The 17,938-nt window shown below is 44.7% G+C and overlaps 1 protein-coding gene across 1 annotated transcript in view; it reads right to left on the reverse strand.

Moving 5' to 3' along the window:
• The window catches only part of TGFB1I1 (transforming growth factor beta 1 induced transcript 1), a 188,440-nt gene that overhangs the window by 82,968 nt on the left and 87,534 nt on the right, over positions 1 to 17,938 (reverse strand). The window contains exon 2 of the mRNA XM_086931839.1: positions 9,184 to 9,368. Coding sequence (XP_086787965.1) covers positions 9,184 to 9,368 — 185 coding nt within the window. The remainder of the gene's footprint in view (positions 1 to 9,183; positions 9,369 to 17,938) is intronic.

The following is a 17,938-nucleotide window of genomic DNA, read 5'->3' on the forward strand; positions in this document are numbered from 1 at the left end:
AACAGTGGAGAATAGTTAGGAGCGTAACACAGGCCCCTGCAGCACAAGTGCTGTGTTACCGCCTTTTAAAAAGCACACACTTGACTTCTCTGCTGGTAACTCGTTTCTAATACAGCTCAAAAAGAATAAATCTGTGTCATCAGGAAGCGATAAATTGATTCCATTAATTAAAGCCAATAAGGGCTTCAGAGCTTCCTTTAAATTTGCCGATTAACCAGTTGTGCACATTTACATGCCTTTCAGGTAAGCAGGCACCCTGGCAAGAAGGCTTGTTTAGCTGTTTGCCCCTCGCTTGGTTTCACAGCAAAGGAGACTCCCTGCCTTACACTGCAGCTGGAGCATTTCAGCTCTGGGAATTAACCGCCCCAGGACGGTTATCTTTTCAAAGAAAGTAAGGGAACTGTTTTCCTTAAATTAAAAACAGTATGAGCACATAAATTTTACACAAAAAAAAAACAGTATGAGCACATTGTGCCACTCCGATCCCGCCCACTTCTACCACTGGTTTTAACAAAATGCCCCAGCGGGATTGCTGGAAAATTTAAAGCTCACCCCCCCCAATCACACTGATCAAGCTATGCCCCTGTTTCCTCACTCCCCTCATATCAATAGCTCTAGTCCTTGGGGGCATGTCGGGCAGATCCCCACCTAGCACCCACCAGCCAGCCACCCCTGCTGCAGCTGAGATGCACATGCTGCTTAGTTATTGACGGTATGTCGACTAAGCATTTAGAGACTATGGCAATGTTCTGCTGCTGCCTGTCCACATGCAGTTTTCATCTAAGTCAGAGGTCTTCAAACTGTGGGGCGTGCCCCCCTGGGGGTCCATAAATGGTTTCCAAGGGAGGCGCGAATGCCTCTGCAATTACATGCAAATGAACTGCGGCCTTGTTCATTCGCCACATTTCCAGGCTGTCTTTATTTACACACATCCCTTTAAATTGGGACTATAAAAAGATTCTGAGTGCCCTGAAGAGCAGTCACCATGTGTTAAGAAGTTGTCTAAAAGGAAAATAAGTAAATAGTCTAAGTATTTGGTAGTTAGCAAATACTGTCACTGCAGACTTCTGTGAGTCTGAAACCTGAGCAACACATAATTGAACCCTAGCTGACACTTTGGGGAACAGTGACCTTTGCCCAGATAGTGCTGCGAGGTCTCAGCCTTTGACAGAAAGCGCTGTGGATATGCAAGTTATTATTTTAACCTTGCATTATACACTGTCTAGCACAGGATGCTGCAAAATTATGCCGTTTTCGAGATAAAAACACGTTCCTACAAAATATAGTTTTTAGTAATAAGTAATCACACTGGACCTAGTGCAAAAAATGTTATAAGTATCTCCATTAGTCCAGAACTCCGCTGATAACACCCCTAGGTTAACTCTTAAAAAAAATCTTTGTCACCATGAAGCATTAAGCAGGGCCACTGGAATTATGTGGCAAGAGAGGACCATATTTTGCAGCTGTGTTAACTCAATTATGCAAGAAAAGGTAAATTAAGCAGCATAATTCAGCACATATTTTGATTAGCATAACTAAATTTGTTTGTCATTTTTACTCATGGTAACACTGTCGGGAAATATAAATACCTCATTAGTACCAGTTTAGCATCCAAAATAAGCAACGGCAAGATGACCAGTCTGACTTTATAAAGGGCCTTCTACTGCTCCAGAACACACGTCGCCAGTCATTTTTAAGTAACTTTTGATTTGTTTGAACTAGAATCAAATGTTTTTGTTAAAATCTGAAGATTATGCAGCGGATGATGGATTATGTAGCAAATGCGGTAAACCCATAACTATGCAGAAAACGCTGCTGCCTCAGAAACTCATAATTCCAGTGGCCCTGGCTTTAAGTGACTCAATCAATTAATGGCTGGTAAGAGGATGTAGCGTAACGGCCAGAGCGGCCAACTTTGAAGCTAGGTTCCAGTCTTGGTGGGAAGCTTAAGCATCCTGTGATTCTAGGCAAATCACTTAATCTCCCCATGCCTGAAAAAAAATGAACGTGTCTCTCTGTAATGCAACTGGTGCTCATGTAAAGCACTCATACCTTCGGGTCGAGTTTGCGCTATATAAAACTGCAAAAAACAAGGCTTGTTTCGGTTTTCAACTGTCTGCATGACCACCCCATTGTGGCTTTCAGGCAGGTGCACCTCAAAGTCGGTATCAACTATTCACGGGCAGTTGTTTTTGTAAAAGATAAGTCCAGGCAGTGGCAGGGAGGAAGTCAACAGGTTTCCATTCAGATGCAGAGCCCTGATCCTCTCAACCCCCAGGGCCTCAGAGTAATGGTCTAGGAGAAAGAGGAAACAAGTGAGATTCTTAGATATACGTAAAGAGATGGCCCAGAAGAGGAAGCACTGTGTGGGGGCCCAGAAGAGGAAGCACTGTGTGGGGGCTCATTTTATGGTCACAAATGGCCAGAGATTGCTTCCTCAGAGAGATACCCCAAGGAAGGGGATGATATAAGGGAGCCTTTTTTCATATATATATAAAACAGGGCCTTCCATTAGTGCAGCAGGTAATGCTGTCAGCTGTGTATGGAACCACTGCTGCTTAGTTATGGCTGCCTTACCATGAAGTGGAGTGGGTGCCCCTTTTCCTTAGGATTAGAGCCCAGGTCACTCTTGCTTCTTTTTTACTGCACTGTAGGTACAGTGGTACCAGGAACCAGAGGTATGAATAGCCAACTAAACCTTAATAATGGCTGTTTACTATCCTTCCTTGCATTAGGACTTGCCAGTGTTTATTTGGGCCTCAGAGCAATAGAACATGAAGGGAAAAAATTAAAGCAGTGGAGACACCTGTGTTTGGCCTCAGAGTGAAAGCAGAGAAGGGTGTGTGGCTAGATGGGAATCCATGTTTTTAACAATGGGTAGAAGAGACTGCCCTCTTTGCAAGGCAGTAGCTAACATTAGTGAAGCAGGTTCAGCAGCACTGGGGCCCAGGGATCAGTGGGGCTCACTGCATCACAAGCATGACTGCCTCACTTTACAAAAGGTGCATCTGAGCTTATTTTCCTTTCTAACATTAGGGCCAAGGGCACCATTGCAATAAAAAGGGTGACAACATGTGGGAGCTCTTTTTTATGAAAGGGAAAAGGGCCTGCTTCAAGGTTAGTGTGATGGTCCGGCACAGTGGTGGAGGGGTAAAAGACGCAGAGGGCGGTGAGACTGCCATTGCCCGCCACAGCCGCCAGGGAACTGCCACTCCCTGGTAGTGGTGCAGCAGTTAGGAGGCAGTCCCACCGCAGTCCCGCCGAACATATCAAGAGTTTCCTCTCTGCTATGGTTTTAATAGTGGCTCCTTCTCCATGAAAACCCTGGTGGGGAGATAACAAAGAGGGCTCTACAGGGCCGCCCTTGAGCCTCTGCGCCCTCGGGTGCATGCAGGGGGTCACAACATTTGCCTCCTGTATGCATGCACCCTGGTTTCTGCCCAGCATGAACTTTTCATTCCGTGCCATGCAGGAACTGTTTTTGGCGTTCCTATTGAGGTGCCCATTATCAGGGCACAGCCATAGGAACATCAAAGCTCATCAGGTAGGAGTTACACTTGTAATCTGCTGGGCGGCCTGACCACGGCTTTGGTGGTGCGGCGGCGGGACAGACCCGGTGCTGCAGCGCCAAAAGTCGCAATCAGGCTCTTAGTGTGGTTTATGAGAAATAGTAAAAGTACTCCTGAAATTATTTTATAAGCCATGCACCCTGCACTCAGCCTTTTCCTTCCCACTCACCCAATCCTTGCCGTAAAGTTTTGGAGGGGGGCCTGACTTTAAAACATTTTTCTTAGGGGGGCTCGGAGCAAAAGAGTTTGAAGACGTCTGATCTAAGTGGACAAGGGAAGGGACCGGCAGACTGTTTAGCCAGCACTTCATGTGATAAATGTCTTTGGCACAACATTGGTAAATTACCTGGACCCCCCTACTCCTCATTGGTTGAACCTGAGATCCTGGAAGGCTCAGTCAATGAGGGCAGAAGGGGAGGCCCATAACAACATAAAGCATACACTTCCATTCAACAAACACCCTGCCTCTGTTCTCACCCACCACCTGCTGCCTCTGCAGTCCTCACAGCTGAATCTGGACCGGATGTTGACGCTGCCCCAGCCCTGGGCTTAGCAAGCCTTGGCTTTGTAAGTCTACAATGAGGAGGTTACTGCCCTCTTGCCAATGAGCCCTGTGACTTTCAGGGGGCCACAGTTCCGCTAAAAATGGATTTATCAAATAAATAAGCAGGTATTGCCTGTTTGTTTCTGATGAAGAAGAATGACAGCCATACTATGAGTTTGTGCCAAATGCAGAATCCATTGGGAAGTAAATTTTTTCCCCCAGAATTTTTTTTTTTTATTCAAAGGGTGTTTCTTGAATAAAAAACAAAGTGAGGCCATGCATAAAGACTTTGACCTGAGCCACACCAAAACATCTGACAGGTACACTTGAGCCTAGAGCAGAATCCATTTTGTAAATCAGTGGTGAGCAGAGGTAGTCTTGACAACCTCTGCCTTCCCCTTTGTATACCCATCACAGCCTTTGCCTCCCCTGGTCTCCAGAGCCAAGAGGCATCAGCAGGAAGGCTTAAAGCCCTGAATTCTTTCTGTAATTTGCAATCCTATCTATTCTCTTAAACTCTCAGCAGAACATAGGGGACTGTTGACATGCTAGGGTGGGAAGTTATCAGGATTTCAAGGCAAGTGAAGTCACTTCCGCTAGTCCTGGTGATTTGCTGAATAGACGTCCATGTCACGAGCAGCACCGTGACATCTGGCGCTGAGAACTAGAACTACTGGTTCCCGTTTTCTTTCCCCCAGACTGGAAGCAGGTCACTAGTGAGAACCAGGAGCTCTGAAGTAGACATGGCCACCAATACGGGCCGGATGGGTGAGGGTAATGGACAGCACAGACCGGTGTGCGTGTGCGTGTATACGTGCATGTGTCTGGTATGAAGCTGTAGACAGAGTGTGAATCTGAACCTGGTCATTGGAAAGAGCCCCTGAAGTATGATAACAATGCAGGAAAGATTTACCGGGGCATATGATGCTACAAGGGCTGCAAGGATGAGGATGAACCTGGGCAGAAGACGCTGTTCCCAGCATTTGAAGGTGGTACTGAGGTGTTGAGACCGGTCACCAAGCTTTGAGGCAGGACACCATAAGGAGTTCAAAGCACAAGTCGACAATGGTTGGCATGAATAAGCATGTACATGAGCCCACGAGCCTGAACCAGAATCCCTTCAAAATTGACGTTTAAAACTCTGCCCTTTGAATGAATGAATAAATGAATGAAAGTTTATAAAGCGCTCTATTGCCGAGGCATCTTGGCGCTAGAATAGCAGAGATATGAAAGGCAGGGAAGGAAATGGTTACTCAGCAGGAAAAAGCCAGGTTTTCAATGGTAGCTTATTCCATAGTTTAGGAGCTAGATAGTAGAGGCTTCTGCCACCCCACTTTATTTTCTTGATTCTTGGAGTCCTAACGAGTGCTTGCTTTGTTGAGTGCAGGGAGCGACCGGGAATATACCATTGAAATAATTTACAATATTCTATAGGTCCACCTCCATGTAAGGTTTTGTGTACCAAGCATAACGCTTTAAATTCAACTCGCTCCTTAACTGGGAGCCAATGACGTTTTCTAATAGCCCCAGATATATGGATATATTTAGTGAGATTCAATAGGGTCCGTGCTGCCGCATTCTGTAGGGATTGCAACTTGTTCAATTGTCTCTTTTTCAAACCAAGATAGAGAGCATTGCAATAATCAATCCGAGACAGAATGAGTGCCATGACAACTGTTTTCCGTAGCTCCATAGGGAGATACGGTAAAATCTTCCGCAGAATTCTCAGAGTGAAATAACAGGCCGAAGTGACCTGGTTTATCTGCCCCATAAAGCTGAGCTGGGTGTCAAACATCACACCCAGGTTTCTCATTTTAGTCACAGGCAGTGGGCAGGCTCCTGCTTCTCCCCGCCACCAGTCAGAATTCCAGATGGGATGGCCAGAGCCAAATTCAATGACCTCTGCCTTTTGAGTGATCAATTTTAAGTAGTTAAGGTGCATCCATTGAATAATGTGTACCATACAACTATGAAACCTGGCCAAGGGATAATTATCTGGGGAAGGTATAGAGATTACAATTTGTGTGTCATCAGCAAATGAGACGAGCAGAAACGGAGTCACATAGATTTTAAATAATGTGGATGACAGTGCCGAGCCCTGAGGGACTCCGCAAGGAAGATGAAATTTGTCTGACTTAAGGTTATCCCAGCAGGCCCTGTGTTCTCTCCCTGTCAGGAAAGAGGTGAGGAGGGCCAGCGCGGAGTCTTGGATCCCTATTGCCCTTAAACGCTGCGTGAGAACGGAGTGGCTCACCGTGTCAAACGCAGCAGACAGGTCCAACAGGATGAGGAACGCCCTGTCCCCTCTATCAATCTTTAAATCCATAGCTCCTTTGACAATGTGTGTAGAAAAGTGTGCTATGATATGCATTATTTAGCATTATTTTATGTTTTCATCAATGCAAATTGGGTGAGAACCTCGTAAACACTCTTTGGAAAAGGAACAAGGGAGGGTGGCTCACTTACTTCGGTCACTGGGTAGCACTAAGGGAAGAATTTCAGGGGTGCCCCAAACCTAGAGCCACTGATCAGTTTACTAAATGTAAACTGCCAGAGCCAGGTGTATGTGTAACCATGCCAGAGATTTCAAGCCTTTGAAAATACAGGATGCAATACAACCAATATATTTCATGTTTCTGTTTATATATTATTGTGAACCAACCACATCTGGTGCAAGCTGATTATCTCAGAGCATCTAGTACTGCAGGTTTTCACCCCACCCTTTACACCACATCACACTCGCCTGTTCATTGGCGTCCCCGTGTCATTCTAGAGCTGGGCCTGCAGTTAGATCTGAAAAACTTCCTTTTAAGGATCTTTTTTCTCAATAGTGTTTCTATCCCTGTCTTTCTGGTAACCTTTGAGTGCCTCAATTAGAGTATAGGGACAGTTACAGAGATAGGTCATAATGATATTAACGTACACTTTACCATTCACACGGATTTAAAGTTAAGCAGTAATAAAACACGTCCCTATTGCATTAGCATTACTACGGCATAAGAGTATTTTTTCCTGGATTTACCACTGTACTCTAAATGAAGGAGTGGGCCTTTTATGTTTAGAGGCAGAAAGACTATGGGCCACATGAATCATTTCAATTTGCGATCGCAAACGCCGAAATTCGCGATTGCAATTGGCCTCAGTGGTATGTATGAAAGAAAAACTGCCTTGCAAAATAAGGAATCGCAAAATTTGCGATTCCCTATTTTGCGATTGCATTTAAGAAATCGCAAATTGCTATTCCTTAAATGCAATGTAAGAAGCACAGAAAAAGTGCAATTTGGCCTTAAGTAATCGCAAATTACCACCAACTTCAAGTTGGTGGTAATTTGCAATTTCTCTGAAAAATGTACTTCTTTGCATTTTTCAAAGTGCCATGTGGCACACATACATGCCCTTAGGGCATGTATGTGTGCCACATGTGCACACATGCACATTTCAGGGGTGCAACAGGGTGTCCTTGTGACACCCTGACACCCTTGAAATTGCATTCTCAATTTGCGATTCTCTAATTGAGAATCGCAAATTGAGAATGTTTTCCTCTTCATTCCTATGGGCCTCTAGGCCCCTAGGAATGAATATGGAGGTATACCTTAATTTCGAATCACAATTTGCAATTTGCAATTAAGGAATATGTAGGATTCGCAAAATTGTTTGCAAATCCTACATTCATAGCGTTTTGCGATTCTCAAATAGCGATTCATAAAAAACGTAATTTGAGAATCGCAAAATCAGAGTTTGATACATATGGCCCTATAAGGCTAGTACAACATTCCACCCACTCAGTATAGAATTTTCTAGAACGAACAGGGAGAAACAGAAAGGCACACATAGGAATGCTGGAGCAGAAGGCCTTAACCAGCCATTACTGAACCTAATCCACTACATTGTCTTCAATGGAGCTCTCGGCATTCCATTCTATTACAGCCTGAGAGCCTGATATAGTAGGCTCTACCAGCCATTAAAGGCCGGACTCGGGCCTTTAACAAGGGAGTGGTCCTTTAATGGCCTGTAGAGCCTGCTACGGAGTGCTCTAAGGCTATTCGAACATTCCACCCCTAGAGGGCAGAATGTTGACAGCAGCAGCTGTGAACAAACATTGGAATGTTGATGCTCTGAGCCTCTACCAGCCACTAGAAGCCCAGAGCACTCCATTGTCTTCAATGGAGCATTCAACCTTCCAATGTTCTAGTATTGAATACATGTATGAATTGATATAATCGCTATTACTCAGAATCTATGGGCTACTGCATCCTCCACTGCCCCTGCAAGACTCCATTTGCCTTAAGCCCACAATCTTCCCTAAGCACTGGCAGGGCCATATTAATTACACTTCTCCTGGTGCAGAGCAACTCGGGATATTATACAGTTTTACATTTCAAGTGCAGGAAAAATGTGGTCAATGTGTGATAAACTGATTATTTCATTTTTTACACATTCCACTTATCTATAGTAATGTGGTATTTACTGAAATGCAAAATTGCCACATTACATCTGTGGTAGATTTGTGAACATTGTCACCTGCAATAGGCTGGGGAGGGGGGGGGGGGGGGGGAGTACTCCACTCCATTTGCAAGGGTCTTTTGTCTCGCTCTCGCTTGGACGGGTTGCTTGTGAAACCATAGCCTTGACCATAAGCTGACATCTGCCCTTTCTTTGTGTCTAGTGGGTGGAGTGGCATCTAACCAGGAGGCTGAGTGTATATCAGAGAGTAGACCTTCTTCCCACAGTGTCATGCTGCAGCCATTGGGGAGCAGGATCAGGGTAGACCAGATGACAGGACCCAATCCTGATGTGGCACCAATTACATTGATTGACTTTCTGGAATTCCAGTCCGGAGAGTGTGCAAAGACCCTGCCCCACCCTGTAGTGCTGTGTGGCCTGAATATGCGAGACCTGCGGTAGAAGCAAGCTTCAACGGAAGGAGGCCTGTCTTATAGATAGGCCACAATGAAGCTATCTGTGGTGCCACCTGCTGGCACAAGTAACATGTAGCTTTGCAGTGTTTTGCAGCAGATCTGATGTGGCTCACATGTTCGTTTTATTGAGTTATGTGAACAGTTGTCTTACCTGTGGGGCACTGTAGGGCGGAGGGAGCGGCCTCTGCTCCATGTTGTCCTTCCTCACTCCATTTGTGTGGGAAACTTGGTTGATGTGACTGATGTCCACGTGGGAGCCATTGGGTGAGTCGGTGAGGAGCACAGGCCGCTTGGACACATGCGAAGTGGTGTTCTCGAGATCCGCCAGCAGTGCATCTGGGGAGAAAGGAATAGAGGAATGACATGGACTGTCGGACAATCCTGCCCCGACTCACCACTGCGGCCCACTCAGTGAACCGTCAGCCACTGAGGATCTGACCCATCAGTAAGTGCCGGCTACACCTGAGACTTTGCACACAGAAGCATGGCTGACTCTCCGCCAGTGTGTAACTGAGCCACAATTGCCCGTATCCTCAGCGGGTTGACTTCACCCAACATAACAATTGATCATCAGAGCTTGCAGCGCCCACCAACAAGTACTGGCAACTGTAATGGGAGCCAGGGTCCCAAAATTATTATTTTAGAGTGCTGTAGGCCTATACACTTGTGAAATGTAAGCAATTTTATGAAAGGTAATATTGGACAATTCTGTTTATTTCATTGCCAGATCTCTGCTCCTGCCCAATCTGCACACACAGTTGCCACTCTGCGCTTACACTGCACCGTGTGGTCCCCATCAACTAAATCAGCCCCCACCGCAGTGAAATCAGCCCCCAGCTTGGCAGTACACCAAAACGCAAAACGCCCGGTAGCCAGTCCGGCACTGGTTGCCGCCGGCACTGAGCCATCCCTATTACCCAGGGTGACCAGATTTTTAAAACCAAACGCCCAGACATTTAGCCAAAAAAAAAAGAAGGACTCCAATTTTACATAAAATTACAGAAGAAGCACTAAGAAAATAAATACAATTAATTTTTAAAGCCAGTATCATGCCTGGAAATTAAATTGCTTTCTTATAACAGCTGCTAACTATCCCTGCTATAGAAACTAGAAAAACGCACCTCTCACTCTTTTCAGCCGACCCTCTCTTAAAACCGGGACATGAGCTAAATTTCCCAAAATCTGCCGGGAAAACTCGTGAAAAACTGGGACTGTCCCGGCAAATCCGGGACGCATGGTCACCCTACTCTTACCTGTTACAAACGACCGCCCACTAGTAAATGGCAACCACCCGACTCCAAAGCCTCCTGCAACTCCTCACAGAATCAGTTGCAATGACACACCAGGAAGACTCCGTCATAGACAAAACATTCCTTCACTTGCACTATTCCCTTCTTCTATGTTGATTAGGATACATTCTGATTTATTGCATAGGGAGAATGGATGCAAAAAAGTAATTTGGTGGTGCATAGTCACCTGCATGTGAGAGCAGCACAGATGCACTCCACCGAATTAGAGTTATCGCCCATATTGGAAGTGCCCGACATAAGCCCGGAGCGGCTAGTTGCATTAAACAATTACTGCAGCTGAACTGCTGTGCCTGTGTGCACTGGATATGACATAAGATTGAAGTGGATCAGTGGCGTAGCTAGACCTTTTGCCGCCCGTGGCGATCCCTGCGTTTGCCACTGAAGAGAATGTTTGTTTTCAAGATTTACAGGCGCTTAGGTGTCTTGAACTAGTAAAGAAATAAGGAAGTAAAGGTCACTGAAAGTATAATTTAACCACAGACTGTTTCTACATCGAAATCATCGGTCCTTATGAATTGTACATTGATTGATATTGGTCAGAAGGTTGCCTTATCAGTCAATCAACGAATCAGGGTTCTTATAAAGCACGGCTGATCACCCGTTAGGGTCTCAAGGCGCTGGGGGCGGGTTCTGCAGTTCAGTCGAAAAGCCTGGTCTTGAGGTCCTTCATTCAAACTTTACGCATAATATTATGCTACAGCCACAGTCAACAGGCTTAATCTCTAAAGTTCCATAGCTGTTGGTAAGTCAATAGACTTTGATTTCCGTAACCACGTAAAAAAAAAAGTATTGTTTTTTTGTTTGATGGTCCGCCTTAGGACAGATTTGAAAATACTGTTGCAACCATCAATGAGATTACATTTTGGAATACAATATAGTGAACAGTGTACTGCGTAAATAGTAGTGATAGCGCGGGTAGGTTTTGCCTCTTCTGTTTACAAACAAATTCCCAAGGTCAAAGGTCAGGTTTAGATCTGATAACCCTGTACAGCATGAGCAAATTAAATAGGGACATATAGGCGGAGAAAATAGGGCCTCAGCTATAAAGGGCACAGCTTGCAGTTCAAAGCAAGCGTTCAAGAAGAACTGGGAGTAGCATTAGGTAACTGGTAAATACTCCACTGGGCGGAACCAAAATGTGGGTGACAAATCTCAAGTCAATGAGTGGGAGAGGCTGGTGAAAGAGAGTCACCTGTTGAAAGGGGTGTAAAGTGGGTGCCGGCATGGGAATCAAGTGCCAAGTTGCAGTCCATCAACTATGTCTCCCAGCAAGAGACATGGGCAGCCAGAGCTCTTAGGCCTGAGGTTCTTTTTCCATGGAACGGTCTGTGGCAGTGAAATTGAAGGGAAGATGGCACAAGTGCATCCCTTGGGTTGTGTCCCACAGGGTCGGGATGGTAAGGCGGGCAATGGGTGAGGTGATGGGTTGGTATCTGACTCTGAGTTGCAGCAATGGGCTGCTTTTTTGGCCTGCATGGTGGCCGATTTGGGCTGTGTCTGTGCTGTTCAGATGCCGCCAGCGGCCCAGTGGTGGCCTGTGCAACCTTTACGGAGGCAGATGGGCCTCTACGGGGTGGAGGTGTCGTTCCCTGTCTGTCGCTGGGCCAGCCCATTAATGAATGCAGATTGAGCAGGGGCAGCAGGGCCTAAGCAGAAGTGGCCTCACTTATTTATATTCAAGTGTGGGCCACCACTGTGAACGAATCGTGCACAATTTGCCCTGGCAACATTTGCATAAGTGTGGGCCACCACTGTGAACGAATCGTGCACAATTTGCCCTGGCAACATTTGCATATTTTATCATAGTGAAGTGAAGAAAACATGCCTCTTTTATAGAAACCCTCTCCTTCTTTTCATTATACTTAAAACACTGAAGCAGTGTTTTGCGAAAAGGCGCATTCCGTGAATCTGGGCAACTTTTTATTAGGATGCCAGGGCCTATTTTTGATCCCAATCCAACCTTGGTGCCCCGCTGCAAGACTGTAACTGATGAGACAAGCAAAGAGGAAGAGTTCTCCCAGTTAATTTTAGGTCCAGAGGGGGGAGATAAAGGTAAACTAAACAAAAGGGGTACCTCTAGAGAGACCTATATTTCTTTTACAAGGAATGAATCCTAATAACGTTCACAATAGGAGGATGCTAAAGAGGGAAACCAGAACCTTAAAGTATTATCAAAACATATATATATTTTTTTATAGAGATATATTTGTGCATTTATACATTTCATTTTGTCATATAACATAATTAACAGAAGTTCATCAACATTCATAATACAATTTATATAATGAGATAAAGTGCAGGTTAAGAAAATGTGAAGATACCCCTAACAATCTAGTATGTTCCTACCATACATACATCCCTTCTTACATACCAGTCATACCTGTGCAGTAGTATAAAAACATGCCTAACAACATAGATACAGGAACTAAGCACAATAAGACAAAAACCCAAAGGTGTACTTGATGGTTTACAGTTAGAACCTAGATTTAACAGTTCTGCCAATTAATCATTGGTCTGTGTGTCATTGACCAATCTATATCCAGATTGTGGATGTACGGCCGACGTTTCGGTAAAAATAAGGCGCTTATATATGGATGAAGTGTAGCGTATAATAAATCTGGGCTATCCTTTTTTCGGACAGACCCAGGAACCCCAGGCTACAGCGTCAGCTCGTTACTAAGAAGATGTAGTGGCTGCCTCACATGAAATCTCACACTTCAGGAATTATAAAGTCAAATAACCAGATTTATTATACGCTACACTTCATCCATATATAAGCGCCTTATTTTTATCATCACATACGGGAGCAACTATTTGCTATCACCCTGTGGATCTTGTCATGCAATGCACTATGTGCAGCACAGAAAATCTCAGCAGCTAGTAGCAGTATCCAATGCCGGTTTTCTAACATATATCCAAACTATGTGTATCTAAAAGAATCCCAAATAGAAAAAATTCTTTGCAATGCCCCTGCTCTTTTAACTCGTGTACAGATTATGTATATATGTTAGTCTACTATATGTTTTTTCCTGGCCCTGAGGAAGGTGACATCATCACCGAAACGTACGTCGGCCGTACATCCACAATCTGGATATAGATTGGTCAATGACACACAGACCAATGATTAATTGGCAGAACTGATAAATCTAGGTTCTAACTGTAAACCATCAAGTACACCTTTGGGTTTTTGTCTTATTGTGCTTAGTTCCTGTATCTATGTTGTTAGGCATGTTTTTATACTACTGCACAGGTATGACTGGTATGTAAGAATGGATGTATGTATGGTAGGAACATACTAGATTGTTAGGGGTATCTTTCTTCTCATTTTCTTAACCTGCACTTTATCTCATTATATAAATTGTATTATGAATGTTGATGAACTTCTGTTAATTATGTTATATGACAAAATGAAATGTATAAATGCACAAATATTTTCAAATTAATCTCTATAAAAAAATAAATAAAAATATGTTTTGATAATACTTTAAGGTTCTGGTTTCCCTCTTTAGCATCCTCCTATTGTGAACGTTATTAGGATTCATTCCTTGTAAAAGAAATATAGGTCTTTCTAGAGGTACCCCTTTTGTTTAGACTGTAACTGATGCCACCCATCTCTGCCTAATGGTAATGCCTCCTGCAGGAATGAGTGAACTCACCTGAAGACGTAGAAAGTTGGCCAAAGACCACCAGGAAGTCACCAAAATGACGCTGAGGAAAGACTCATGTTTGGAAAGAATCCTAACTTTAAAACTCTGAAAGGCAGAACACACAGGCAGAGGAAAGGATGGGAAAACAAGTAAACATGGCGGTAGGGTTCTTGAAGACTCTATTATAAGAGTATGTGATGTGCTTGTGTACAAGAAGGGCCTCTAACAAAATACCCAGGTGAAGAAGAATTAGCGAAGATCAAGAATTCAGTCAAACAAGCAGCAGGAGGGTTGTAATGTTACCCAAGAAGTGGCAACTGGTCCACAACAGTGTTGTGTCACAACCGGTGCAATTGCCCCAGTTAGGGTTGCGTGCAGGGCCGGACTAGCCGTAGCGGCACCGGGTATTTCCCCGGTGGGCTGCCAGGGTTAGGGCTAGTTTTGGGCCCCTGGCGGGCCGATTTGGTACCTGGGAGTCGGCAATATCGCCCCCTGTAACAAAATCGATCGAAACCGAAGTTGGCGATGCAGCAAGCGCAAGGTAAGTTGTTTTCTTTTTTTTTATTTAATTTTACCTCATTGTCGTCTGTCGACTCCACCCCCCACTCTGCCCCACTGCTCTTACCTGCACGGGCCGCTCTTGTACGGTTGCCACCTGACTGGTTTTGTACCCGCACCACCGGTATTTTAATGTTCTGGCAGGTACAAAAATAAGGAAAAGCGCCCAACGCTGGTATTTTCAGCCCTTATCCCTACATACTTCAAACCACAACTATAAATAGAAAACACTTTTAAATGTGTTCTAGAGCTGCATTAATGGACCTTGACCAACAATTAAAGTAAACAAAGACGTTACAAATGAATACATAATATGTTGTTTAAAGTCCTATTTAGTGTCATGATCTGGCCTTTGCAGGTTCTTAAACACAACAAATGCCCGGTATTTTTATATATATATATATATATATATATATATATATATATATATATATATATATATATATATATATATATATATATATATATATATATATATATATATATATATATATATATATATATATATATATATATATATATATATATATATATATATATATATATATATATATATCCCCTCTCTCTCCCTCTCCACCACCCCGCCCCACTCCGGGGATGCGACAGTCTGTCATCGAGGTCGAGGTATGCGTGTGCGCATGACAGCTGATCGCACGGATCCTTGTGGAATTGCCAGCGGCTGTCCCAGGAGTGTCTGTGCATGACGACGGGATTAGTTTATCTGCAGAGCCAGCCCCAGTCGAGCTTTGATTTTAGAAACGCCACTTTGGGCGCAGCCCTCTCTTCCACTTCACCCCTCCCCCTTTGACAACTTCCTGCTTCTCACTCCCCCTCCTGGCGTCACAAGGTAATCCATTAAGGGACCCGTCACAGTGGCAGTGAAAGATTTATCAGTTCACGCTGCTGTTCGTAAATGACAGCACTTGCTTATGCAAATGCACCGCCTAAAATGGCGAGGACATTTTCCATCAGAACAGCGCTGGCTGTGTCAGCTAGGGAGACTTCCTCTCTATGGCTCCTGGGAATCTGGAAGTGCCATCGGTGGTGGAGAACGCATACCCTGGGGCAGTCGGTCGCACTGGCAGGGTAGGATAGTCAGTCGCACTGATATGTGCACAGTGCTGGAGGCCTCCTGTACGTCTGGGATACTGCTGAGAGAAGGCCTCTACTACTGAGTGCTGGAGCACCAACAAAAAACTAAAGAGAGAAAGCGCAAAATGCAGCATTTTGTAAGCACTAATGAGCTGCTCGGGGGGAAAACAAGCATTGGCAAAGCCACTACGTCTGACCTATGCAAGAGCTATTGGCTTTACCAATGTGTTTCAGCCATGTGATACAACAGCGTGGCTGCTGTTCAGCATGGCTATAAGTCTGTGGCAAAGAGGAGAGCGGAGAGGTGAGGAGTTGCTTAGAGGGGAGCAAAGTGGCATAGAGTGGAGTAGAGTGGAGCGGAGTGGAGTGGTGTAGAGTGGTTTAGAGTGGAGGAGCGCAGGATGTGGGCATAGATCAGAGGGGTAGAGAGTGGAATGGGGGCATAAAGTGGAGTGGCTGGAGTGGAGAGTGGCATAGAAAGGAGTGTCGTGGAGTGGAGTGACAGAGTGGAGGGCCGTAGAGTAAAGTCTTATAGAGCGGATTAAAGTGTCATGGATTAGAGTATGGTGCCGTACAGTGGAGTGGAGTGGCGTATCTTAGTACATATTGTGCATTTTTTTCTTTCCCTTTGACGCAAAGCAGCGCAGCGCAGCATCTGTTATACAGCATTGCCTTGCGTCAAAGAATATTAAATCTGAGCCTCAGTCTCACAAAATCTCCCTCCCTCCTTACCACTGACTCTCACTCACTTTTACTCGCACAGACATGCTTACTCATACAGACACATGCTCAGTCATACACTCACATATACACACTGTCTCCCACAAGGACACACAACATATATTTAAAAACATTTGTATTACTACAGCTGCCACCAAAGGCCCCATCCCACCTAAATCTGCTCCTGTTTTTTTACAGTAATAGTGCATCATAGAATATTATTCAAGATTAGAATATAGAAATATGAGCTGAAAATAAGGAATGTGGAGCCGCTGCTGTGTTCCTGGCACTGATTTTGACACTTCTGAGGCGAGGGGTCGCAAAGGCAGTGCCAGGGGTCGTAAGGGGGAATGCCACTGGTCGCAGCTGTGACCCCTAAATTATATCCATGATCCAACAACATAAATGTAAGATACAGTGTCTCGCCTTGACAGGCAGTAACTTCATGGAGAAGAAACACAGCGAGCCGAACTCAGATAGACAATCCTACACGCGGTTAAGTCCGACCCAAGACGAGCAAACACAGACTCACTCCTTCTGCAAAGGAAGCACTGAATATGCACTGCGTTTCGACAAAACAGTGACACACATTGGCATGAAAAAGCTCCATGATGACTTTTGTTTTGTCAGACAATATCTGGACACCCCCTTCCAATGGGTGCCGAGTAACTGACTCCACAGGTTTGTAGATAGGTACCGCAAACCCCGTGTACATATTCCCAAAAGCCATTTAGCTCTTTCGAATCGCTAAATGGTTTAAGAACAACAAATCATGATCATTCCCATCATCACACATTCACTTAAAAACACTAATCAACCAATGTTATAATAAGCAGACTTCCACCAAGATACCACACATTCAATTAGACTATAATATAGCCTTAAGGCCCTCCTCACTAGGCCTCACCAGCTAGTAAAGAACTGCTGAAAAGTTATTGACCCGAGCCGAAGGTGAGAGCCGAAAACAAAGGAGTGGGCCTTTAATGCTGTTCGCCGTGTGAGGATGAAAGTTCCCAACCTGTGCCAACTTTCCTATCCCTACAATGGTTCCTTTGCCCAAGAAGTTCACTTGTAGTATATCTTTTTGTGTCTTTTGTAAGGGGACCATTATCCAAGGGGCGCCACAAACTCTTAAGGACATCATTGGTGTATTCAGGTACAGAGGAGACCCTACACTTGTCCCCATATCATTAGTATCAAGGGGTACCCATTCGACCCCTTACTGCAAGTTCTGTCTGGTGTCTGCCTCCCACTGGTTAGCGGTGCGCTTGTGGTTCCCATGGTGTGGTCTACTACCCTCATGTGACTGAAGTCCAATGTACGAGTGGGGAGTGGGTACTTCTTTGGTACACACGCCAGTAGGTTTGCCATCAGAGGATCCTGTATGTTTGAATGAAATCTGAATGTAATGACTGAAGGATGCTGTCCACAGAGAAACAACCTGCTCAGTGAAATACCCCAATTCATATTTTTCTCTTTAGCTCCTTTGGCCCCATTTCCTCCATGGAAGTAAATACACAGAGCTCTAACCAGACCTGACCACTGTAGAGCGCACCAGCCATGCATCACATACGCTCCC

Source organism: Lissotriton vulgaris, chromosome 7 (genome assembly GCF_964263255.1).
Source record: "Lissotriton vulgaris chromosome 7, aLisVul1.2, whole genome shotgun sequence".
NCBI lineage: Eukaryota > Metazoa > Chordata > Amphibia > Caudata > Salamandridae > Lissotriton > Lissotriton vulgaris.